The following is a 25,416-nucleotide window of genomic DNA, read 5'->3' as shown; positions in this document are numbered from 1 at the left end:
GGCGCATTAGTCAGAGGGAAATGGGACTGGATGGGTTACTCTTCAGAGGGTCGGTGTGGACTTGTTGGGCCGAAAAGCCTGTTTCCACACTAAGGAATCTAAATCGAACCTTTACTTGTAAACAAGGTCACGTGACAAGATTATCACTTGACGTTGATATTCTTCAAACAGCCTAATCAATTGCCCAGAATCATCTTTTGATAGGTAACCAGCAGGGATTTTACTCGATACACCATTTATTTGTGCACATTCCAAAGTCTTCACTGTGCCAAATTGTGTCAGAGTTCTTTGTCCTTATGTAATGGGGTGCCTCTCTATTGAAACAGAACTGCCAAGATGTAGATTCCTTATTTGCATGGTTCAAAAAAGTATGGTGAGGGATTTCACCAAAGTAAAATATCAAGGGACATATAGAAGCAATCTTACAAAGATACCTCATTATTCCTGAGATGATCACATACAGTCCCAGCTCCCAGTTAGGTCTAGGTAGGGCCTCTGCACATGTTGCCAACATATGATAAGGAAGTGATGCATTTAGTATGAAAACAAATTGGGAGCCTCCTGCTGTGATAAGTCTTAGTTCTCTGATAACTCTGGAGGCAGTGAAATCTGGTGTAAACCTGAAAATAAAAATAACAGGCCCCATACAGATCATGGCCATAAAGCTACTTAACATTAAGCTAAGAGACAAAAGCATTACAAAATATATCTTTTAGTCATGCAGATCATGGAGCACTTCAAAACAATGTAAATGATAGCAGATGATTAAAATTAGATGCAGTTTAAGAGGTTTGCAGATTCACAGCTGCTATTTTGTTATGTGGATAGATAGCAAATACTTTCATTTTATTAAAAAAAAGCTTGGTTTTAGTTTACTTCTTTACAAAAAAATTAACCAACTTAATTATAATGCTGACTAGTTTATTACAGGGTTGCAGATGCATTTTTGAAAACTGTGTTGTAAGTAGGCAACCTTAAGTTCTCAAATGCCAATAATTTAAAAATAGCTCACTGATTCAGTCCATTGCCCTAGAGCTCTCTTAGGGCAAGACAGAAACACTATTTCCAAATTGAAATTAGTGTAGTATTGTCAAGAACGTGTGGGTTGACCAGCCCTTCAAAAAAAAAAGACCCAAAACCAAACAACAACAAACAGAAGGACTCACAATATAATGATGTCTTTAGAGGCATTCGGTTTTAGTGCAAACTCTTGACAGTTTACAACTTTGAAGCCATATCCTTCACAGATGTATCCACTAATTTCCATAGACTTGACAAGAACTGGGAGCTGTCCTGTATTTTCTACTTTAAAAACTCTCTTCAATGTGAAGTTTGGCTCCTTCATTTTCATCTCTGAAATTTTAAAAAGTGAATTAGTTTTTAATGAAAGTGTAAACATGTATTTCATGTTTACATATATCTCCTCTTCCATTATGGAGAGCAGTGATTCTTTCCAGGGTACAAGCCTGACACTGCTTGTAACCCATAGGATATCTCATCCAAAATCACTCACGAGGCAAGTTCACGTGCCACATCCCACCTTTGACAAATTTATACCATTGCTACAGGAAATGAAAAGGAGTTGAGTCTGGACCCGAAATTCTTATAATTCATTTGGTAGAAGCTGAGGGAATTGCTGGCAAGGCCAGCATTTATTGTTCACCTCTAGGTGCCCTTAAGGTGATGGTGGTGCACTGCCTTTTTTGAACCATTACAGTCAGTCAATTTGGTAAACCAAATTACTGAGTGGGGAGTTTCAGGATTTTAATCCAGCGTCACTAAAGAGGAAGAGTGATGTATTTCCAAAATTTCAGCTGGTGGTTTCCCCAAGTACCTGCTGCCATTATCCTTAGAGATGAAAATTGTCATGCGTTTGGAATATGCTCTCTAAGGAACCTCAGTGAACTGCTGGAGTGCAAGTATGTAAGTTAGCTCACTGAGCTGGGAGATTTGTTTTCAGACGTTTCATCACCATACTTGAGAACACCAACGCTTCACCGGAGACTGACTGATATGTCCCGCCTCTCTATTTATAGTACTTGGTTTCTTAAAGGTTCTTTTTCTTTTCTAAAACAAGGGGAAGGTAGATAGGGCAAAAATCGGTGTGTTTATTGATGGATTCCTGGTTAGAATGCCATGCCTCTAAGAATTCTCATGTGTCTTTGTTTCACTTGTGCAGAACGTGCGTTGTCCCAGTCAAAGTGGTACCCTTCTTTGCCTGTATGTATGGAACGTAGGGATAGTGGGTAGTGTCTTTTGATGGCTAGTTGGTGCTTGTGCATCCTTGTGGAAAGTTTCTTTCTTGTTTGTCAGATGTATTTTCTTTTTACAGTTCTTGAATATTATCTTGTAAATTACATTAGATTTGCTGGTAGTAACTAAATGAATCCTTTAGTTTCATTAGTTGCTGTTTAAGCGTGTTGTTAAGTTGGTAAGTGTGTTGGACTACCATGATGCCAAGAGGTCGGAGTAGTCTGGAAGTCATTTCTGAGGTGTCTTGGATGGAAGACAATGTGGCTATTAAACATAACCTGCTGATTCCTCAAACAAACCCAAAAAAGCAGACAACACAACCAAAAACTATAGCCAAATTATAGTTAAATTCACTATAATTCATGACCCACTATCACTAGTTTTCATACATACAAAGGAGGACAACACACCACCTAGTATAGGCGAAACAAAAACACGAGACTTCTTAGAGGCATGGCATTCTAGCTAAACTCCATCAATAAACACATTGATTTAGATCCTATCTACCTTCCCTTAAGGAGAGAAACCAAGACTTATAGAGAGACGGGACACGTCACCAGCGCTTCACTAGACTCTCACTGATGTTACCTAATGATGTCACTGATGTGACAAAACACCTGAAAACAAACCTTCCAGCTCAGCAAGCTAACTTACATACTTATCAACCTAAGCTACAAATCTTCAAAATTGCTAATTTCTGCAGCGTATCTTATCGACGGCATGCACTACTGTTACTGAGCACCAGTAGTAGTGGGTATGCACGTTTGTGAATACAGTGCCAAATCAAGCAGGCTGCTTTGTCTTGGACAATGTCAACCGTCTAGCATGTTGTTGGAGCTGCACCCATCTAGGCAAGTGGGATTACCCTCCCGACCTGTGTCTTGTAGATGATGGGAGAAAGTGAGGACTGCAGATGCTGGAGATCAGAACTGAAAAATGTGTTGCTGGAAAAGCACAGCAGGTCAGGCAGCATCCAAGGAGCAAGAGAATCGACGTTTCGGGCATGAGCCCTTCTTCAGGAGTCAGGCTTATGCCCGAAACGTCGATTCTCCTGCTCCTTGGATGCTGCCTGACCTGCTGCACTTTTCCAGCAACACATTTTTTGGCTCTGATCTCCAGCATCTGCAGTCCTCACTTTTACCCTTGTAGATGGACAAGCCTTGGAGAGTCAGGTAATGAGTGTTACTTGCAGAAGTTATGTAGTAATCCAGTTTAGTTTCTGGTCAATAGTAACTTTCAGGATATTGATAGTGGAGATACTAGCTGTAAATCTTTCAGCCCTCAAAATAGGAGTAGGGAGGTGCCAAGGATTGGAGAATTACAACTGTTATATTCTTCTCTGAAGAAAGGTTAAGTTAACTCCAGCAACTTCAGACCATTCTGTTCGACTTTGGCAAGTGTTTTTAAACAATGATAATCTGGGACAAAACAGTTACTCGGGGCAGGTACAGGTTAATTAACAGATGGTTAACTTCTCTCTAGTTGGAGATGATATTTGCAAGCCATTTGTATATAGGTATGTCACTTGCAACTTGCCAGCCCAAACCTGGATATTGTTCAGATTTTGCTGTATTTGGACATGAACTGCATTAGTAGGTGATGTTGCAAGTGGTATTGAACATTACACAGTGACCATCCCCACTTGTGACCTTACAAGTGAGGGAAAGTCTTAATGAATCAGCTGAAAATGGTTGGGGTTGGAACACTACCCTGAGGAACTGTTGCAGAGAAATCCCGGAGCTGAGATGATTGATCTCCAACAACCACACATCTTCCAAGCAGTGGAAAATTTGCCCCAATTCTCTCAAACTCCAATTCTGCTAGACATCTATGATGCCATATTATCAAATGCAGCCTCTCTCACCACACCTCCTTCAAAGCCATTGGTATACGACAAATTATGGCATCTACTAAAATTTGGTAAAGCTGATTATGCAGAAACTCAAAAAGGCTGAACCCAAGATCTTTCTAGCCTGTGCCTATTGTATCAATCTGAACAATTCATATTTTAAACATTCATTCATGGGACATGGACATTAGAGAGGTTAAATTTTTGCTCATCCTTAACAGCCTTTTGAAAAAAGTGCCATGGAGTTGTCTTGTTGCCCCTTTGCTGTTATGTTTCTCAGAGGTTTCACAATGAATCTGATGGTGCAATGCCACTGGGAAAAACTTCAAGGTGCATGTTCAGCCTCTTCTTATAGCTGTTGGCAATAGCAACATTACCTGTGACATCGTACAGCAATAATAAATAATGTCAAATTAATAAAATTCAAATCTATAGTCCCCTTTATTTTGGTTGTTTTCTTCTCTCACCCCACCAATTACTACAAATAGAGGAATGTATTTTTAAAGCGAATTCAAACAGAATCACTGAGTCACGAGCAAGGTTAGAAAAGCCATCATTTCAATGAGACATTAAACGTGGGCCTGTTTAACTGGACAATAAGTGCAGAAAGTTAGGGGTTCTCTAATCATTTCTAGCAGCGTCAGTAATATCAACCATTTGTCTCACTGGTTGCTACTTGGTTTTTTGTTACATCTCTTCTGAATTCTTGGCTTGAAGGCAGGCCTTTGGCAAATATTTGCCGAAATGCAGCAAAGCACTATTACTTTGTTTTACTATGATTAGGGCAAGGGGGTAGACCCAGAGTTTACATCCCCCAGACTCAGGATCTCACTTTATACTTTTGCCATTAACCTGAACAATTGCCAGTCAACAGAGTTGACCAGCGCACTCTTTATATTGCCTTTCTGTACTTTTAGTGTTGAATTACTTACTATCTGAACAGTCTTTAAGCAAAGCTTCATTAATTTTGAAACGTAATGAACTTCCAGGACCAGGATGCTTCCCTGCAACCTTCACGCTCTCCGTTGTTCCTTGCCCTTGTACCACAACTGCATCCACTACTGTCAGATTGTTTCTACAGAATAAAGAGTTAGATGACAAAATAATCACAGATCAGAGTCCTGAATGAATTACCAGTAACACAAGCTTCATTTGTTAAATTTTCCTAATTCAAAAAAAGTCAACAAACCTAAAGAGTTGACCAAATTAGACAATTATATGCATGAGTTAACAAATTTTAAGTGTCATCTAATTTGGCATTTTCAAAATAAGAAATGAATTTCCAAATCTTCTACAAAAATGAATAAAGCATGAGAAATAAACTTCAACTGTCTTTGCATCAGAAGTCAATATATGAACAGAAACATACCTTATAATAATTAAGGACATCACAGTTCTGTTGTAAACTGGGGTAAACTGCACTGTCATAGACCTTTTTTCACCAGATTTTAGAATTACATTTAGCACAGATTGTCGGGAATAACCTTCTACAAATCCTGAAGAACTTTTGATGGATGAGGTCTAGAAACAATTCAGAAGAAAAAATTTAAAAAAAAAAAACTTTGTATCAGTGGTCATCTCATTTAAATTTGAAGCTTTTTATTGCAGAAAATTATGCTGGGGGTTCTATCCAGACCAGCACACTCCTGTTAAAACTGTGTATACATACAATCCTATGGATGAGCAATGCGGTTTCTCGTCCATTAAATTTCAAGTTCTTACATCAGTTACTGAGCTCACAGAATCCACAACGCAATCTAATTTAATAGGAATCTCTCAAACTCCTATTTAACGCACGAATGGAGCCATTTGTTCTTCTCCTTGGAAGGAAATATATTTTACTTACACGGTTACTGACAATTTTAAATTCAAAGGTTTTTGTGTCCAGATTTGCATGTTTGCTCAAGTGAAGCCTGAAATTAAACAAAAAAGTTATGAAAAATATAGAAGTTTTTTTTCTAAAATCTTCCACATCACTAACCAGTCTATTTCAAAAGATTTTACCCCAATTGCATAGTATAGATCAAATACTTATTAGTAATAATAGAGATCATAGAATTGATCACTATCACAATTTGAAACTGATGTCAAAAGGTCTTCAAAAATCCAGCTTGGAAGTGGTTGTACATTCATTTGTAATAATATTGCTGATTTATTATGAACTATCAAGTCGGTTGCTGGTTAGAACTAACTAGTAACAATGAACCGACACGGATAGTTGGCAATTTTTAGATTTAGTGTACGGTATGAAGAAAGAATGATCTTTGTGGAGTTTCCTTTTCATGCCATGTTGTAAAATGGAAGTGTACAGTGGATAACAAAAACCTAAACCCCAAACTCAAAACATTTTTATCACTAAATATACACACACAAATTGCATGAAAAAAATGTTGAGATGTGAAAGTAGCAATGCTGTAAATATTTCCTGTTCTAAAGCTTTAAGAAAAAAAAGTTAACCATTTTTCAAAAGAAAGGTGGCTGATACACCCGAGGCAGTATCTTAAATTTACAATTTTGTTTTTCTTAAAAAAAAATCAAATTTATATTTATGGTTTGATTACAACACAAAAAGGTAGGCTTGTGGCCTGTCATGCTCCTGTTGATGTGTAAGTTCAACTCAGCCACTCCCATTCCCTTCTCATTGCAGGTAACTGGTCTCCAAACACCACAACTACAATCTATTCACTGCATCAAAGCTGGCCAAGTGAGGAAAGCAATGTCCTCTGCTTCTCAACCCTTCCAATGGAAGTGGTATGTCTCTTGTGGACTTGTCTCATGATTTTGAATACTCATTTTAATTCCTCTCAATCTTCTCCAAGGGGAACAGTCCAACTTCCCCAAGCTATACACCGAACAAAGTTACTCATCCCTAGAATCGTTTTTGTAAATCTTTGCTGCCCCCTCTCCAGTACTGTTTGTCTTTCAATAGCAGAGCACCAGAATTGGGTAAAAAGTTCAACTTGGGGTCAAACCAGTATTTTATTACAAACAAAAAAAGGGTTCTTCATATTTATTTTTGCTCCAAGTCTATTTAGAAAACCTATGATCCATATGCTGTTTATTCTAAACCACTTTCTCAATGTTCTCCTACCTTTGGTTTATGCATTTATAGTCCCAGGTTTCCTCTTTTGCATCCTCTCTAGAAATGTCTTTTCAGTTTAAATTGCCTCGACTTGTTCTCCTTTCCAAAGTGCATAATTCAGACTTCTCTGCAAGAAAGTTCACCTGCCATGTGCCTATCCATTTCACTTGTCTGCCTATGGCCTCAATATGCACATTGTCCTCAAAAGTTCAATTATCTACAAATTGTGTCAACTACAAACTTTGAAATGGAGTAGAACAGTTGATAAGCAGTGATCCTGCACTAAACTCAAGGGAACACTCTACCAGCCTCCTCCCAGTCAGAAAAATAAACTTTCACCACTACTCTCTGCTTTGTCATTCAACCCATTTTATATGTAGCTACCACTCCTTTACCCAAAGACTTCAGCTTCACAAACAAAATTAGGTCACAGTTATCAACACTTTCAAAGTCCACGTATAACCACGTTACTCTCAAACTATTCCCAAAAATCTCAAGTTAGTCAAACATGAACCATCTTGTGCTGGCTTTTCTTAATCAACCTATATCTGTCCAACTGACAGTTATTCTGTCCCAGATTATCATTGTTAAAAGCAGTTAAAGTCAAATAGAATGGTCTGAAGTTGCTGGGTTTATCTTTACACTCTTTGCCGAAGAAATGTTATAAAATTGTAATTCTCCACTCACTGATGCTTCCCTACTCCTATGCAAGGAGGACTGAAAGATTAGTCAGTATCGCCAAACACCTGCACCCTCTTTCCCATCACCCACCCCATATGAATCCTATCTAGTCCCAGTGACAACAGCTTTATGTACTGCTAGCCTTTTAATATCGCTGCAAGAGGTTCATCAGGATGTTGCCAGAGATGGAGCAGTTTAGCTACAAAGGGAGGCTGTAGAAACTCTGACCGTTTTCTATACAGAACAGAATGTGGAAAGAGGGCCTGATTGAGGCATATAAAATTGAGGGGCATGACAGGGTTAATAGGAAGCAGCTGTTCCTGTTAGTTGAAGAGTTAATAACAGGAGGGCATAAACGTTAAAAAGATGAAAGTCAGGAAGTTTCCAGGAAATTTGAGGAAAATGTTTTTCCACCCAGAGTTATGAGAATCCGGAATGCCCTGCCTGGAGGGTAGTTGAGATGGAAAAACCTCACTTTACAAAAAAAAACTACTTATGACATTTCAAGTGCTTATCCATCTAAAGCTATGGATACATTTCTAGAAAGGGGGACTAGTGCAGATTGAGAGTAGTTTTAGCAAGTGCAGGCATGATGGACAGAAGGGTCTCTGCTGTAGTGTATGATTCCTCATGACAATTTTATCATTTAGATGTCTACAGACATTTAGATTCCCTTTAATGTTAGCTTACAGTTTCTTCATGTTGATTCCCTTTCTCATCTCCCTCTGAACTTTTAATATTTAGACTGGTCATCACTTATAACATCAACCTGATATCTGCCGTGTGTAACCTTTTTTGGCTTCATTTTACTCGCCAGCTTTCTCATCATTCAGAGGGGTCTCGTGTGGTCTACCCATCTTCTTCCTCGACTTCTACCCAAACCACCTCATCTCTAAAGCTAGTCCAATGTTCTATTACAGTTTTGCTGGTCAATCTTGGATTCTAATTTATCAGAGGTAGCTCGGTTATCCTTACAATTAACCATCCAATTAAAATCTTTTTATTCTACAATGTTCTTTTCCCATAAGCAATCATTTCTTAGATGGTACTGCTTGCTCGTTAATAATTCAGAACAAATTGCAAATAGAATAGCCAGTAAAACTTGTTGCTCTCACATTACAAGGTATTTAGTCCCAGACCTGACAAACTGGAATTTATCTGCTTTTATTGAAAGTTGAATTTCTCTGCCTTTTCACCACAGAAAACATTCAATTAGGGAGACAGAAAAATCTTACACAGTACATTTACACCATCCCAGTACAACTGTGGCACCAGTTGAAAATTCAGTGATAAAGGCAAGAGTCTCTGAATTCAAGAGTCATGGAATTGCAAATAAAGTTTCCTGAAGGCTTTATTTATTACATAAAAAGAAACTGACTTACACAGACCAATATAAATCACCAGCTTAAACTCCAGAAAAGTGAGCACAACTGAAACGTGTAATTAAACCCAAGTCAGTGAATAGGAGTTCAAGTCCCACCTGCACCAAAAGTATGTAATAACATCTCTGAACAGATTGATTGGGGGAGGGGGGGAAAAAAAGGGGGTGGAAAAAGGGGGGGGGAAAAAAAGGGGGGAAAAAAAAGGGGGTGGAAAAAGGGGGGGGGAAAAAAGGAAAACATTTGACTTGATTTCTTTCTTTTGAAGACTACAAAATACAAGGCAATGGGAGTAGAATGAGATGGGATTGGTTATATCAGCGTCCATTGCTAAACGGTAAAAAAATAATGAAGTTAAAAGCAAATACGCACCTTTCCATTAACACATCTGCAACAAATGAAGGATTGGGATATAATGCTAAAGGAAGTAATTGGACGAACACAGGTACATCTGCTGGATTTTCTAAAATTAGTTCTTTTTCCTAAGGAAAATAAGTGCGTGAAAATAATAGTTAGGAACTCAAAAACTACCGCGTGATAAGTTTTTAAAAGCCGTAAAAAATTATTCAATTCTTAAATTTACTTTTTAAATGCAAGCTTATAATAAATACTCACTGATGTGTTATTTGTGTTTGTGAGTGGGAAAATTAAATCTCGCGTTGTATTGATCAATGATGGCCATATAAGCTCTGATGTTACTACAGCTTGAACATTTTTCTGTAGGTCTGTGTCTACTTCAAAGACAACTTGCATCCTTAAAACAAGAAGTAGGCAATGACTAGTCAAAAATTCATGCTTGCATTAAATGCGTAGTGTTTTCATAAAATACTAGAACAATGCAGTTTTGTTTGAAACAGTGCAACATGCAGTTAAAGAATGGACAACAATACCATGATCATTACTATATCGCAGAGAGTGCAAGCTAAAATTTCAGTGAAGTGAATCTATTCCAAGAATTTTACTCTGTGGTGGTTGACTGAACATTTTACACAACATATTTTGTGTCTGTATGTCTGTAGTGATCACATATCTGCAGCAACATTGCTTTGTTTAGCAACTGAGCCTATTTTATTGACAGGGCTGTGAACAAAACACAAGAAACATGACAGAGGACAGATAGCCATATGGTTCTAAAGATAAAACGCAGTTGCTATTAAAAGTAAAGTCACCATAATCCCAAACGACCATAGGGTTGCTCTCAGTTATTAGAGAAACATGACTCTGGTGTTTTAACCAGAGGGTCACTACATGTCAGGTAAGGGGCAAGTTGGAAAGTCAGGACCTTCATGGTAACCTCAGCCAGTAAGAGGAGCTGCACCTGCATGGTTGGCATTACTCTGCATTGCACAGCCAACTGAGCTAACCAAAGTTGTTATTATCTGCCACATTTAAATTCAGCTAGGAACACATTAACCTTTAATATGGAATTATGGATTTGAATGCTTAAAAATTACTTTCGTAACTTTGCATATTAGCAGGTACTGCAGATGCAGATTTAACCACTATAGTTCCACTGTCCTTAGAGTCCAAACTACCTCCAGCTCACTATCTCTATCTAATAGCACTAAGTATAATGGCAAGCTACCTATGACCTATCATTCCTCATACCTGATCTTAAATCAGTTAGGAGCTTATTTGGTTGCTGATTCTACTGACTTGAAATTTTAAAAACTTAAATCAGCATCAACACAACAAGCCAGCAGTTTTGATATGGTGTCAAATCATCTGCAATGTTATTCATAAACATATTCGTTCCGAAGTCTAGTCAGCACTTTTTTCATGCAGGTACAAATGGGCATTTCTCACACTGGAGATCACTTTAAAGTGATGTTCCCCAGGGAACAGTGTTGGGACCCTTGCCTTTTCTGATTTATATAAACAATTTGGAGATGTGCATGGAGGGAAAAAAATAATCTCTAAATATGCATATAATACTTAACTAGGTAGAACAGTGAATTGTAGGATAACACACAAGTGGCTTCAGAGGAACATTGACAAGTTGGTCAAATGGACAGACACCTGGCAGACGAATTTCAAATGCAGAGAAATGAGGTGATGTATTTTGATAGAAAAAACATGGAGAGACAATACAGACTTAAAAATGGTACAACTTTGAGGGGAGTACCCTGGCAGACACACTGGGTTCACATTCATAATTCGCTGAAGATGGCTCGGCAAGTTAAAAAATTAAAGGCATCTCATAGGATCCTCGTATTTATAATTAGAAGCAGAGAGTATAAAAGCAAGGAAGTGATGCCACACCTCTACAAATCACTGTTCAGACAGCATTTAGAGTACTGCCTTCAGTTCTGGACACCTTATTTAAAAGGAGGATGTTAAAGCTCTGGAGGAAGTGCAAAGGAGATTTACTAGAATTATACCAGGAATGGAGGGATATTAGATACAAGGAAAAAGAAAATGGAGAAATTGGGCTTATTCTCCTTGGAGCAGAGAAGATTAAAAGGTAGCCAATTTTGAGCTGTTCAAAATTATGAACTATTTTGACAGGGTAACTGAGAATATTCTCTGTTCCCACTAGTTGGTATGTCAGTAACTAGGGGTCAATTTCAAAATTGTCAGCAAGAGCACCAAGAGTGAGAGGAGTTGAAAACTTCTTTATTCACAGTTGTAAGGTTTGGAATATACTGCCTGGTGAATGGTGGAAGCATATTCAATAGCAGGTTTCAAAAGGAGAGCTGAATATATATTTGAAAGTCATGAACTTGTAGGCTACGGTGACAGGCTGGAGAATGGGACTGGCTAGGTAAGCTTTTTCAGGTGCCAGTATGGACACAATGGGTAGAATGGCCTCCTCCTGTACTGTAAAATGCCACGAATCCTATATTAGGCATTCTTTGGACCAGACACACAAATAATTGCAGTCAGCAAGAAAGAGGATAATAGAATCAAGTTTATTTCAGTTAGGATACTCTGACAAAAAAATAATTAATGGCCCAAATATGAAATCAAAGTTCTGTAGGACTTGCTCAAAGGACAGTGGTAACAGTGCTATCCAAACTAACAAGTCGTCATCTTTATTTAAACAACAATGCTTTCAGCACCAAAATGGTTAAGGAACTCACTTGTGCCCTGAGTTTTCTTTCAGTTCTGTCCATTTTTTGTACAAATTCTTATACAGATCCCAATCTGCATCCCATGCATCATCTTGCATTGCGAGACTATGCTGCAATCTTAACTCCGCTGAGAAAGGTGGGAGACACATAAAAACTCAATGCAAAAACCATCACTTGTATTTTCCACGAGTACTTTTTTTGATGAAATTACAAAAGTTGAATAATATAGTTACTTACATTTAGATAAAAAAGGCAATCCCACATAACAATAATCCCCACATTGTAAGCTAGCATCAAAATAAATATTTGCTATCTGCAAAAAAGATAAAACAATTAACAAAATAGGGCAGTACTTAAGTTGTACCAAAGCAACCAATGTTTCACTTAGCACTGCAACAAAAGTTTAAAACAGAGTTAGGTATATGCCTCAGACAGAAATTTACAGCACAGAAAGCAGCCATTCAGCCCCACATATCTGCACTGACCAAAAAACAAAACATCTGACTAATCCTTTTTTCTAGCTCTTGGTTTATAGGCCTGGTGGCTATGGCAACTCAAATGATTACCTAATTACTGCTGAAGTGTTAACAGTATCAAATCTACCCCTATCAGGACCCACCTCAACCGTTACTGACCCAAAGAAAATCCTAGCCTACCCAATTTTCCTCAGGTCCTCCTGTCCAAGCAGCAGTCTGGGAAATCTCTGCATTCTCCTTAGTCAATTGTACCCTTCTTGTAATGTGGTGAACAGACCTGCATGAAGTACTGCAGGTATTGACTAACCACTTTTATACAGTTCCAGCATAAACTTTCTGCTCTTGTATTCCAAGCCTCAGCTAATAAAAGACAAATTGTCTTCGTAACCATCTTATCTATGCGCACTGCTTCCTTCAGGAGGAGATTTGTGGATATGTATATAAAAAGGTCTTTCTGACCTTCAGTACTTTCCAGAGTCCTATCATTTAGTGAAATCCGTAGCCTTAATCGCCTTCCAAACTTATACCGCACTTTTCCGGATTGAATTCCATTTGTCACTGCGCTGTTCAGTTGACCAGTCTGTTGATATCCTCCTGCAGTTTATAGCGATCTTCCACACTATTTACCCAGTCCAATTTTAGTATCATCTGTGAATATCTTGATCACACCTACTACATTCAAGTCCGTAACATTAATGTACAACACAAACAAGGGCCCAGCACTACATCCTGTAGGATCCCACTGAAAACATCCTCTGCCATCACCCTCTGCTTCCTACCCCCTCAGCCAATTTTGGATCCAAAAGTGCCATTTTGCCAAGGATTCCCATGGGCACTTACATCCTTGATCACTATCATGACAGCCCTCATTAGAAAGGCTTTCTAAAGTGCACATAAAACACATCAAATGCAATGCCATCCTCAACTTTCCTGGTTGCCTCCTAAAATATTCAATCAAAAATTTGTCATAAGCACGACCTCCACATAAACTCATGTTGGCTTGCCCAGATTAAATCGGTCTCCAAGTGTAGATATATTCTGTCCCTGAATTCTTCTTAACAACTTCCCCACCAAAGGCCAATTAATCTAACTTACTTGTAGATACCTTCCTCCCTTTTCTATATAATGGGTCAAAGTTAACAGTCTCCAGTTCTCTGGTGTCTTGCCTGTGGCCAGAGAGGATTTGAAAATTACTGCCAGGATCCCTGATATCTCCTCCTTTACTTCCCTCAAAAACCTGAGTTATATCTCCTGTCCATGCAGATTTTTTCTCTTTAAAGGCTGCTAAACCCCTACACCTCTTCTTTCTGTAGATTCAGTTGTTTTAGTGAGTCAAAACCCACTATCTGGATGTCTGCACCTATATCTCCCTTGTGAAGACCAATACAAAAGACTGGATTGAGACTGTGCCCACGATTTCTGGATCTACATGTACATTTACCCTTGCCATCTTCACTTAAGTCTATATTACTTTCACTGCTCACTCTCACACAATTCTGCTATGGCCCTCTTGGAGCTAGTTGCCAGGATGCCAATATCACTAACCTAATTCAAATCCATCCAAACAGCATTAGAAAAATTCCCAAGGATGATGTCGGCCCCATTCCCGCTTAGATGTAACTCGCTCAAATTGGTACAAGTCCCACCTGCCCCGATGGTTCAGCCTTCTTTTGTATCTCTCTCATCACGTATTCATCTGCTCTGTCCTTCTAGTCCTATATTTACTACTGTGCAGCATCAGAAGTCTATAGCTCAAGTATGCAAGTTAATATGCTGCATAAACGAATCTACCATAAATCATGCACATTACACAAGATGAAATACGACAAACCTTGGATTTCTTTTTTGATTCTAAATCATCCTTGTTATTTTTCATTCTCTTGTAGTAGAATCGCACATCCTCTGTTAGAGGACGTATATTTTGTAGTTTCACCTTCTGTGAGAAGGAACTCATTATATTTAAACTATGATGAACTACTTTCCCCTGTAAAGCAAAATATTCAAACTTACAAATTAAAAAAACTTGGTTCCCACACTTCACAATAATTTATAATCACAGATACACAAACATCCAATTAGGTAGATCAGGTCCAGGCTCTGCTCATACCCATGCAAAGAGAAAGGAATTGATGTTTGTTTCAAGGTCACAGACTAATTCTAGTTTATTTCAACATTTAGCCAAGAACAATAAAATACAATATTAAAATGAGCATCATCTTACTGGAAATGAGCCTGGAAGAACAACATGCTTTGGTGAACAAACCAAGGATCCTACAGCAATAAGTGCCTTTACTTGAATAGTTAAAATCTGCAAAAACAAAATGAAACAAATGTTAGTCCAGAACAAGCAGTAGTGACCACTAGATATATCAGTTTGTTGCAATTAAACTTCAGCCAATAAATATTCTCATCTGCACAGTAATTCCTCATTAGATTCCTGCTGCAAAATGCTCCCTGGGGTGGGTATAGATAGGAAATACATCAGTCATGTCAGTTACATGTCATGGTATTCTCACTGGACAAACCATCCAAATGCCCTGCTAGTGCTCTGCGACCCAGGTTCTAATCCCAAAGGAGATGTTGAAATTTAATTTACAATTAAGACTCTAAATGACGACCATAAAACCATTGTCAGTTGTAGCAAAATCCCACCTGGTTCATTGATGTTCTTTAGGAAAGCAAGTCTTCCGTTGTTACCCAGTCAAGCTTATAGGCAACTTCAGGTACAAAGACTCTTAATTGCTCTCTGAAATGACCTAGCAAGCCCTCTGAACTGGTAATATCAAAATGCTAAAATGCCTTTCAAAAAAAAGGAATAAAGTCTCATGGTTCAGATCAAACATCGACAAGGAAGCCTCCTACAGATCACCTCCCTTCAGCTGATAGATAGGTAAGTTGCACATTGAACACCACTTGGAGAAAGCACTAAAAAGGTGGCAAGGACACAGAATGCACTCATGCTTGGGGATCTTTACTGTCCATCACTCAATGGCTCAGCAGTACTACTGACTGAGCTGGTAGAGTCCTAAAGAACATAGCTGTCAAACTGTGTTTATGGCATGCGGTGAGGAAACAAAATTGATGCCATTCTCACCAATCCATCTGTCATAGATGCATCTATCCATGGCTGTATCAGAAATGACTGATTAGATTATATTCCCTGCAGTGTGGAAACAGGCCCTTCGGCCCAACCAGTCCACACTGACCCTCTGAAGAGTAACCCACCCAGACCCATTCCCTCTGACTAATGCACCTAACACTATGGACAATTTACCATGGCCAATTCACCTGACCTGCACGTCTTTGGATTGTGGGAGGAAACTGGAGCACCCAGAGGAAACCCACGCAGACACAGGGAGAATGTACAAACTTCATACAGACAGTCACCTGAGGCTGGAATCGAACCGGGGACCTTGGTGCTGTGAGGCAGTGCTAACCACTGAGCCACCGCACCACCCTCAGTCCTTTTGGAGACAAAATTCCACCTTTATATTAACAACATGCTCCACTGTGTTAGGTGGCCCCAGAGCAACCAGGGACTGGGAATCCATGGGAGTGTGGATTGTCAGCAGCAGAATTATACTCCAACTTATTCTGCAGCTGCATGGCCTGGCATATCCTCCATTCTACCATTACAATAAGTCAAGGGATCAACCCTAGTTCGATGAACAGTACAGGAGAGCATGCCAGCTTTCCAGGAGCATATTAGGTAAAATCCAAAATGAAGTGGCAACTTGGGAAGTTGTACAGGGCTACCTGTGTGCCAAATGGTATAAGCAGCAAGTAATGCTAAGTTATTCTGTAAAGCGATCAAATTTAAGCTGTGGTGGTGGACAATTGCACAACCCAGAGGAGATAGCTGCTCCACAAACATCCTCACCAATGATGGAAAGCCCAGCACATTAGTGCAAAAGAGAAGGCAGAAACATTTGCAACAAACTTCAGCCAGAAGTGGAGTGATCTGTCTTGTCCTCCTGATTTCCCAACATCACAGAAGTCAGTCATCAGCCAATTCAATTCAGAGATATTAGGAAAACAGATGGAAGCACCGGTTACCGCAAAGGTGTAGGACCCTGACAACATTCTGGCCATAGTATGATGACATTTGGTCCAGAACTTGCTGTTCCCTTGGCTAAGGTCTTCCTGTACAGCTATAACATTGGCATCTAACCAGCAATGTATTCAAATTACCCAGTTATGTCCTGTACAGAAAAGCAGGACAAATTAATCCAGCCACACTAGAAGTAGTTGAGATTCCATCTTGCTATTCCACTCCTGACAGCATTATAGCTCTGGTTTAAATGTGGACGTAAATACATATGATCATACAAATCAGGAGTAGGCTATTCAACCCCTCAAGTCTGCTCTACCATTCAAGATCATGGGTGAAATGTCAAAACCATGCTTTCACCCTGCTGACAACCTTTCAAATCCTTGATCAACAAGGATGAAACTATCACTACCTTAAACATATGCAATGACTCTGCTTTGATCACCTTTTCAGGAAGTGAATTCCAAAGACATTTGGGTCCTGAGAGAAAAAAAAACTCACCTATTCTGTTTTAAATAGACAGCCTTTGATTTTTAAAACAGTGACCTCTAGTACTAGATTCTGCTAAAGGAGGAAGCATCTTGCTGATATCTGCACTAACAAGACCCTTCTATCATGTATGATTCAACCAAGTCACATCTTCCTATTTTAAAAACTCCAGCCGATAAAAGTAGTGTAAAATTGTCCAACTTTCCTCACTGGATAACTTACCCATTGCAGGAATAGTCCAAAGTTTGCCTCAACTCCTCAAATCATTTGTGTTTAAAATATGAATAAATGAGCACAGCAGTCCAGACATAGTAGCTCACAACAGAAGCCTAACTTCTTACTTTTGTATTCAAATTTTCCTTGTGATAAATATCTTACTAGTTTTTCGACTTACTTGCTGTACTGCATTTTAACCTTTTGCAATGTCTGCATGATGAAACCCAGGTCCCCACAAACTATCATTTAGATAATATGTTTAATTACTCTTGCTGCCAAGTTGTACAATATCACATTCTTACATTATATTCCATTTGCTACATCTTCGTGCATTTACTTAAACTATCCATAGGTTGTTGTGACCTCCTGCCCTCTTTACAATTTTCTTTCCTATCTAACTTTGCATAGTCAGTAAATTTGGGAACCAGTTTTGGTACTAAGAAAAAAAGCAAGCACCTCCTGTGTTATCGCATGCTAGCTGTAATGTGATATTTTCCAGGTATTTGAATGATGTGTGCATAATTTTAAACATGCACTTTCCTGTATGACTTTTCTAAACATCATACTATGGTTTGGTGTTAGACACTATCAAATAGTGCCCCAACAGATGACAATGTGGGGCAGATCAATTGTTCACCAAGTAAATGAACAATCAGCGAAGAAATATTTTGATTTTGTTTAACAGATTAACCTGCCAATTCTGATATCTGAGATATTATTCCATCTATTATAGTCACTTGTACTTTAAGATTAAACTGGTGCAAAGTTTTTTAAAATCATGTAAAAACATTAAAATTATGCCTTTATTATATAAGACTCAAAAACTACCTCATAATCTGTTGTGATCTGCACAGCTCCATCATATGGTCCTTCAAGTTCTTTTGCAGTCAACTTCATCCTAAATGCTGCATAATAACCAGATGCTAGTATCACCTGTGAAGAATGCACAAATACATTATTCATCAGTAAATATTTATGGATTTGATATCACCTCAAAAGCCAGGGGAGGCTCTCAAAAGATGGTCATTTCTCACAATTCTAATCCTGACTGGACCAACTAGATAAACTAGACCAAGGATGGGTTCTTGAAGATAAGGCTGAATGAGACGATTTAGAAAGGGGATAATATCTGCTAATAATCTTGATTGCTCTGTCAGCAATTTAAATGCCAATGCAATTCAATGTAACAATGGGCCTACAAAAGCGGAGCTCTACCCTACATCACACTATTGATTAGTGTGATACATGCACTTCAAAAAAAATCTATTTCTTACTTTTGATATCAACAGTGACCTACCTACCTTGGAGTAGTCAATTTCTAATCAATTATTAAGGTTGATTATTGAAGAATTTTTTGGATTAAAGTGACATCCCAAATTACACATAGCTTTACCTCTGTAACAGTGTCTAAAAATGCACCTACTTTTGTAAAAATGAATTTGTTAGCTCTAACTCTATTACAAACAACACTATATGGTGGCTCAGTGGTTAACACAGCTCCTTACAGCACCAGGTACCCAGATTTAATTCCAGCCTCTGGCAACTGCCTGTGTAGAGTTTGCACATTCTCCCAGTATCTGCGTGGGTTTCCTCAGCATGCTCTGGTTTTCTCACAGACTAAGGACATGGGGATTAGGCGAATTGGCCATGCTAAATTGCCAATAGTGTTCAGGGATGTGTGGGCTAGGTGCATTAGTCAGGGCAAATGTAGAGTAAGAGGGGTAGTGGAATGAATCTGACTGGGATACTCTTCAGAGGGTTGGTGAGGACTTGTTGGGCCTAATGTGTCCATGCTTTAGGGATTCTATAGCAAATAAACATTTAAGCCTGTTAATTGGCAGAGCAGAAGAATATTACAAACTTTAAAGGTTTCTATACTGGTTTTATGATATAGGTATAAACCTTTAAAATTTTATTGCCTATTATTTGCTAATCTATTCAAAACCAAATTAATCCTAATACCTTAGAAAAACAAAGCATTTATCAATCTATTAACCAACATGCATAATTACGTAATGGACTCAAAAGGAAATGTATTGCATCTCAGCAGTCCCTCAGAGTTAAACAATTATGATGAAAACATGTCTAAACATGTCCAAACTGCATGCAACATTGAGTTTAACAATGAACACAGCTTTCCCAAGATACATTTTAAGCAGCATGCACAACCATATGGACAACAAACAAGTTTTAGGAATCTTACAATAAGTAAACATTAATAGATTATGTACTAAAACATGTGAAATTTTGAACTCTTACCAGTTAACATATTTGCATGATTATATTAACAATTTTAATTGAAGTTATTTTAAATTAATGAGAATGGCAACAACGCACAGTGAAGGTGTAAATCTTTCATTTTACACTGAACACATGACAATAAATCAAAAAACCTGTTTTTGCACTCCTTTTACCAAAAAATGAGAAAATATACCAATACATTTAAAATTCAACATCCTCTAATTAAAATTGCTAACCCCCAGCCCCAAATGTCCCTTTCAACCTAGGAATATTTATGGCCCTACTAGAATTGACTAGAGACGAAGCATTGGGTCATTAAAATAATATTTTCTTTGAAGAAAAGTTATTAGTTTTAAGATTATTAGAGATTGTGGCATTTTGAAGTCATGTGCTAAAGATTTTGGCAATGCAAAAAACTTAACAGGGCAACACAGTGGTTAGCACAGCTGCCTCAGTGCCAGGGACCTGGGTTTGGTTCCACCCTCTGGGTACTGTCTGTATGCAGTTTGCACATTGTCCCCATGGCTGTGTGTTTCCTCTGACTTACTACCACAGTCTAGGTGAATTGACCACGCTAAATTGCCCAGGTGTCTAGCTAGGGATGTGCAGGTCAGATGGATCAGCCGCAGGAAATATTTGGGGGGGGGGGGCGTGGGGGGAAGAGAGGGGAGAAGATAAAGAGGAGGAGAAAGAGTTGGGGGAGATGCTCTTTGAAGGGTCAGGTGTGGACTACGTGGGCAAATGGCCTGCTTCCAGACTCTATGGATTCCATGATTATTTTAACTTGGATGTAGTCCCAGTTGCCAGAAGTAGACGACATTTGCTGGAATTGAAATACATGCTTTAACATTAGCACTTGCAATAACAGGTAATGGAATAGCATGCAGATTTAAAAAAAAATGTAAAAAATCTTAAGTTCATTTAAAAGCTTACACAGTTACAAACTAAAAAAAATGCTCATATGCAAGTCTTAAAATAGTCAAGACTTTGGTTGTGACTGACCATTTGTTACAATCCAGTTAATACAAAATCTGACTGGAAGCATGTCATGCACAGAAAATAGTTTTGAAATAAACGGTTAATGCTGAAAGAAATGTGTGTACAGGATTAGAAATATTGACTCACAGAAGATTGCTCTGTTGGTATCGATTTTTCTAAATCAGAAACACTGGAAATTGCACTCCTGTTGCCTCTCTCTACAATCAGCAATTCAATACTGAGGCCATCTCCCACAACATACCAGCCTTTCACTGCCAGCTGAAGAGATCAAGACATCAAAATCAGTAACAGTATGAAGCACAGTGCACAAGTTCTCAAACAATCGCTTATGATCTAAAAATGGCATCTTACCTCAATTGGGTTGCTATTCATAATAACAAAAATAACATTGCCATCTTCTGCAGCACTCAACACACCAAAGTCTATGATGCGTTCTTCTAAACTTGGAGGAAGTACAAAGTACTGCAAAATTAATGTAAAATAGCTGTTTACAAAAGAATGTCGTAGTCACAAAAATGAAACAGACTAAAGAGAAAAACAATTATGTTCTTCTTCAAAACTGGTTTCTGAAAAGATACTTTATGAAACTAAGGACTGATGAAAGCTAAAGCCCCATTTATACAATGATAAAACTCAAATCCAAAGCAAATTCTGAAAAAAAATATCTCTACACCCTGGCAGTTATCACTGACTAGAAACTGAACTTGACCAGCCATATAAAAGCCAGACAAGCAAGCAAAGGCTAGGAATTCTGTTACAAGTAATCCTTTCCAATATTCCCCAAATGTCCCTGGCCCCCCAGCCCCGAGCATGCAGAGCTCCAAGCATAGACTTCTGAAACCAGAAATTAGAATGACACATGCAGCACGTGCAATACTGCACGTGGCTGCACGGCTTAGAAGGAATATCACTCCTGACCTTCTAATGCCTGCTTACAATCTACAAGACACTGGTCAGGAGTGAGATCGTATATTCTGGATGGGTGCAGCTTGATCAACGCTCAAGCAACCAGAACAGAATAGCCCACCAGTTTGGAACCCCATCTACCCACCTTCAATATTCACTCCTTTCACTGTTGACAAAGTACACTTGGTTCCTCTATCTAAAGCAAGTACTGCAGCAATTCACCAAGACTGCTTCAACAGAACCTTCCAAACCTATAATCACAACTTAGAAGGACAAGGGCAGATGATGCATGGGAACACCACCACCGGCAAGTTCCTCTCCACGTCATACACTATCCTGACATGGAACTATACAGTGACTCAAACACGGTCACTGGGTCTAAATCCTCAAACTCCCTCCTCTAATAGCACTGCAGGTATAACCACATACCAAGGACTGCAGTGGCTCAAGGGAGCAACTCAACATCACCACATTCTCAAGGGCAATTAACATGGGCAGTTAATGCCGCTGATACCCACAATCCATCAATGAATGTTAAGTATTATCAGCTGTGTCCCCCTAATGCAGCACAGTAAAACATAATTCAGGATATCTCCTGTACATGTATAAAGTCCACAACTGTGGATGGAAGACAGCCATTTCAAAAGTGCACAGTCAATGAATATACAACTGACATGACACTATATAACATGATAGAAACCATTTTCCTGACAACATAGCATACAGTACATGTACCTCATTTAAAGTATGTCCACAGCAATCAAGCATACCAAAAGTTTGAAAAAGAAACTTTAAAAAAAATACAGGAGACAAAAATACTAAGGAACAGATATCAATGATTACAAACAGCAGGAAAACACTCCACATTAATTCAGAACATCTTCCCCAATACAACCAGAACCTCTGTCCTCTAAGTTTCAGATAGAACAAAAAAAATTTCATCTGTACCTTCCTGGAACTTATAGTTTTCTAAATGAGGTTCAATTACATAGAAAGCAAAAGCACCAGAAACATTTTTGTTACTTACATCTAAAAACCCTGTATAGGCTCGTACAGGGAGGTGGAATTTTGATGCATTTGTGACAAGCAGAATGTTGCTGTCTATATGAATGGAAGAAGTGGTAGCCTCAAAATGGAGAGAAAATATATAGAGTGCTTCGTGGGGAGGAACAGAAACTGGCTCACTGAAGTTTTTAATCTAAAGAAAAGAAAAATTGTAGTTAAATATCCTTGAATTCAACATGCAATTGTTCAGAAACCAGATTTTGCAACAAACTGTGTGTGATTATACTTACCTTAAACATTGCCTTTGCATCTTCTAGCAAAGAAACATTGTGTATAATGATTGGAAAATTGAATGTATTTGTTAGATATATTGGCCTCTCCACTGGGTCTGTAGGACTGTCCCTGATATGAAAAAGTGTTGCTGCGTGATCATAGCCCAAATACCTGCAAAAATCACAAGAAATGCTACATTTTTACTTCTCCCTACAACATTGACATTTTCTTGCAATATTGCCTTTAAAGTTGTATGCCAGCAGGCAGTCATAATTAACCACATCTTCAACTGTTATCCTGTAGCTTAGTCACAGATTAGGTCAAAAGAAAGATCAGCACACAATATTGTTTCATTCTTATGCCCAATATTGGTTTGGGAATGACGTGGGGGGGGGGGGGGGGGGCAGTGTTCGATAAGGGTGGGGATTTGACAGAAGGAGGAATGAAATGGAGATTACAATTTCCTTTGACTATGCAGCAACAAAATAATAGTTACTGACAGTATAAGTGATAATGAGGATGTCAGACTCCAACCAACCAAAGAAGCTTTAAACAAAAAAAATGTTTTTAGGCGAGGAAAAAACTTTTTAAAGGCTTTAAATGGAACAGAATGGTGCAAATACCTAAAAAAGTATTTCACTTTTTAAATCCAACTGCAGCACACACAGAAGCAATTTGTAAACAAATAATTCCAATGCTCAAAAAGATAAATGACTGAATTATTTTCTTTTTGGCAGTGAACTGGTTAGGGAATAAATGTTCACACCGACACTAAGACAATGTCCAAGGACTCTTCCCCTTTTAACAGGGAGAAACATTCATTTAGGCATACAAAACTCAAAAAATGTAGTACCCATCTCAGTATTACATTGAAGTGCTACATAGACATGGTGCCCAAATCTTGGAGTGAAGTGATATATGACAAAGGTAAACGTGCTGCTGAGTCATTTATTGTAGCGGTCTTTAGACAAGAGCAGATTATTTGTAAAAAGCACTACAAATTTGCAATTCTGACTACAATTCTGGATTCGTAGATGGAGACTTTGCAAGGAAAACAAGACAAAAAGTCAAGACTCCCTCAATCACCCTGATCTCAGGTAAGGGAGTCTGACAATATACTCAAGACTAGGAAAGGACTCTAATTAGGAGTTACTAGATATTAAACTGGAGTAGAAAACCCTTACCTAGTGCTGATACCAACTATAGAATTCTGATCACGAGAATGGCAATTCATGGTGCTTAATCTAAGACTTTCCTGATCTTTCAGACGGTCAGAGTCTTAAGCAGCAGAGACAGCAAGCACATCCAGCAAGGGAAAGAATTAATAAAATCTTACTTTAAATCTACAAGGATTTACTTAGAGTCAGAGTTATACAGCACAAAACAGACCCTTCAGTCCAACCAGTCCCTGCCAAACGTAATCCCAAAGGGTCACCTGCCTGCTCCTGGCCCATATACCTCCAAACCTTTCCTGTTCACATATCCATCCAAAATGTCTTAAACGCTGTAATAGTATCCACATCCACCACTTCTTCAGGAAGTTCATTTCACATACAAACTACCCTGCGTAAAGACTTTGCCTCATGTCTTTTTTTAAAAATCTCTCTTCTCACCTTAAAAATGTGTCCCCTAGACCCTTCTTGATAAAAGGATCGTTGTAAGCATGCAGAAGTCAGAACTGATCCCATTACTTCACTAAAAGTGGATTAAATAATTGGTTTAAGCATATACAGCAAAACCTCAAACATTTCAAAGTTCATAGAACACAAGCTGCCAGTTTCCAATATACAGTTTTACAAATTTGATTTTCAGACACAGAAGTGGTAAAAGACTGGTACGGGGTGGCTAGCAGGAAAAAAAGCAATTTGCATTTGGAGTCAAATATCATCTATTTCATATAAAAGATTAGTCAGTTGTTTCCTTTTTAAAAAAAAAGCACTAATTTGTTTTAAATTAAATCCAAATAGCAGTATTCATATATAGTGTCTTTAATATAGTTAAGTGCTCATGGCACTTCACAGGAAATTTAAAAGACAGAAATTGATACTGAGCTGAAGGAGATATCAGAATGGCTGACTTGAAAAGCTTGGTTTGAGTTGGGTATTAGGATATATCTTAAGGGCAGGAAGAGGTTTAGGAGTTTTGGGAGGAAATCCTCCAGTTTCTGGTCTAATTAGCTAAATGCAGGGTTACCAATTGCAGGGTGGAAGATGTGGGGGATAGAGAGAAAACAAAGGAAAACGAGAAGTAAAATTTTCATGGAAGGTTGTACAACTGTGAATGGTAAGAGACAGAAATCAGGTGAAAGCACGGAGGAATCTGAGCAAGGTGATATTGAACCTTGTAGTTGGGTGAACAAAATTTAACAAGGGTACAGGCAAATTAGTTGCGTATGAGTTCAAGATTGTGTAGAGTGGAAGTGAGAGGCTGGTTAGCAGACTA

General features: G+C 38.5%; 1 protein-coding gene across 2 annotated transcripts in view; it reads right to left on the bottom strand.

Annotated features, from left to right (window-relative positions):
• Positions 1–25,416, bottom strand: part of tmem131 (transmembrane protein 131) — a 196,587-nt gene that overhangs the window by 35,400 nt on the left and 135,771 nt on the right. For both annotated transcript variants that reach the window (XM_072577008.1, XM_072577007.1), the window contains exons 14-29: positions 22,992–23,145; positions 22,724–22,894; positions 21,142–21,252; positions 20,917–21,048; positions 18,379–18,483; positions 15,016–15,102; positions 14,626–14,778; positions 12,556–12,631; positions 12,328–12,445; positions 9,860–9,998; positions 9,617–9,726; positions 5,949–6,015; positions 5,472–5,623; positions 5,035–5,177; positions 1,167–1,353; positions 435–620 (exon numbers count right to left, since the gene is read on the bottom strand). In XM_072577008.1, the coding sequence (XP_072433109.1) occupies positions 435–620; positions 1,167–1,353; positions 5,035–5,177; positions 5,472–5,623; positions 5,949–6,015; positions 9,617–9,726; positions 9,860–9,998; positions 12,328–12,445; positions 12,556–12,631; positions 14,626–14,778; positions 15,016–15,102; positions 18,379–18,483; positions 20,917–21,048; positions 21,142–21,252; positions 22,724–22,894; positions 22,992–23,145 (2,091 nt within the window). The remainder of the gene's footprint in view (positions 1–434; positions 621–1,166; positions 1,354–5,034; positions 5,178–5,471; positions 5,624–5,948; positions 6,016–9,616; positions 9,727–9,859; positions 9,999–12,327; positions 12,446–12,555; positions 12,632–14,625; positions 14,779–15,015; positions 15,103–18,378; positions 18,484–20,916; positions 21,049–21,141; positions 21,253–22,723; positions 22,895–22,991; positions 23,146–25,416) is intronic.

Source organism: Chiloscyllium punctatum, chromosome 9 (assembly GCF_047496795.1).
Source record: "Chiloscyllium punctatum isolate Juve2018m chromosome 9, sChiPun1.3, whole genome shotgun sequence".
NCBI classification, from domain to species: Eukaryota; Metazoa; Chordata; class Chondrichthyes; order Orectolobiformes; family Hemiscylliidae; genus Chiloscyllium; species Chiloscyllium punctatum.
Note: the sequence above shows the minus strand (reverse complement) of the source record. Positions and strands in the feature narration are given on the sequence as shown.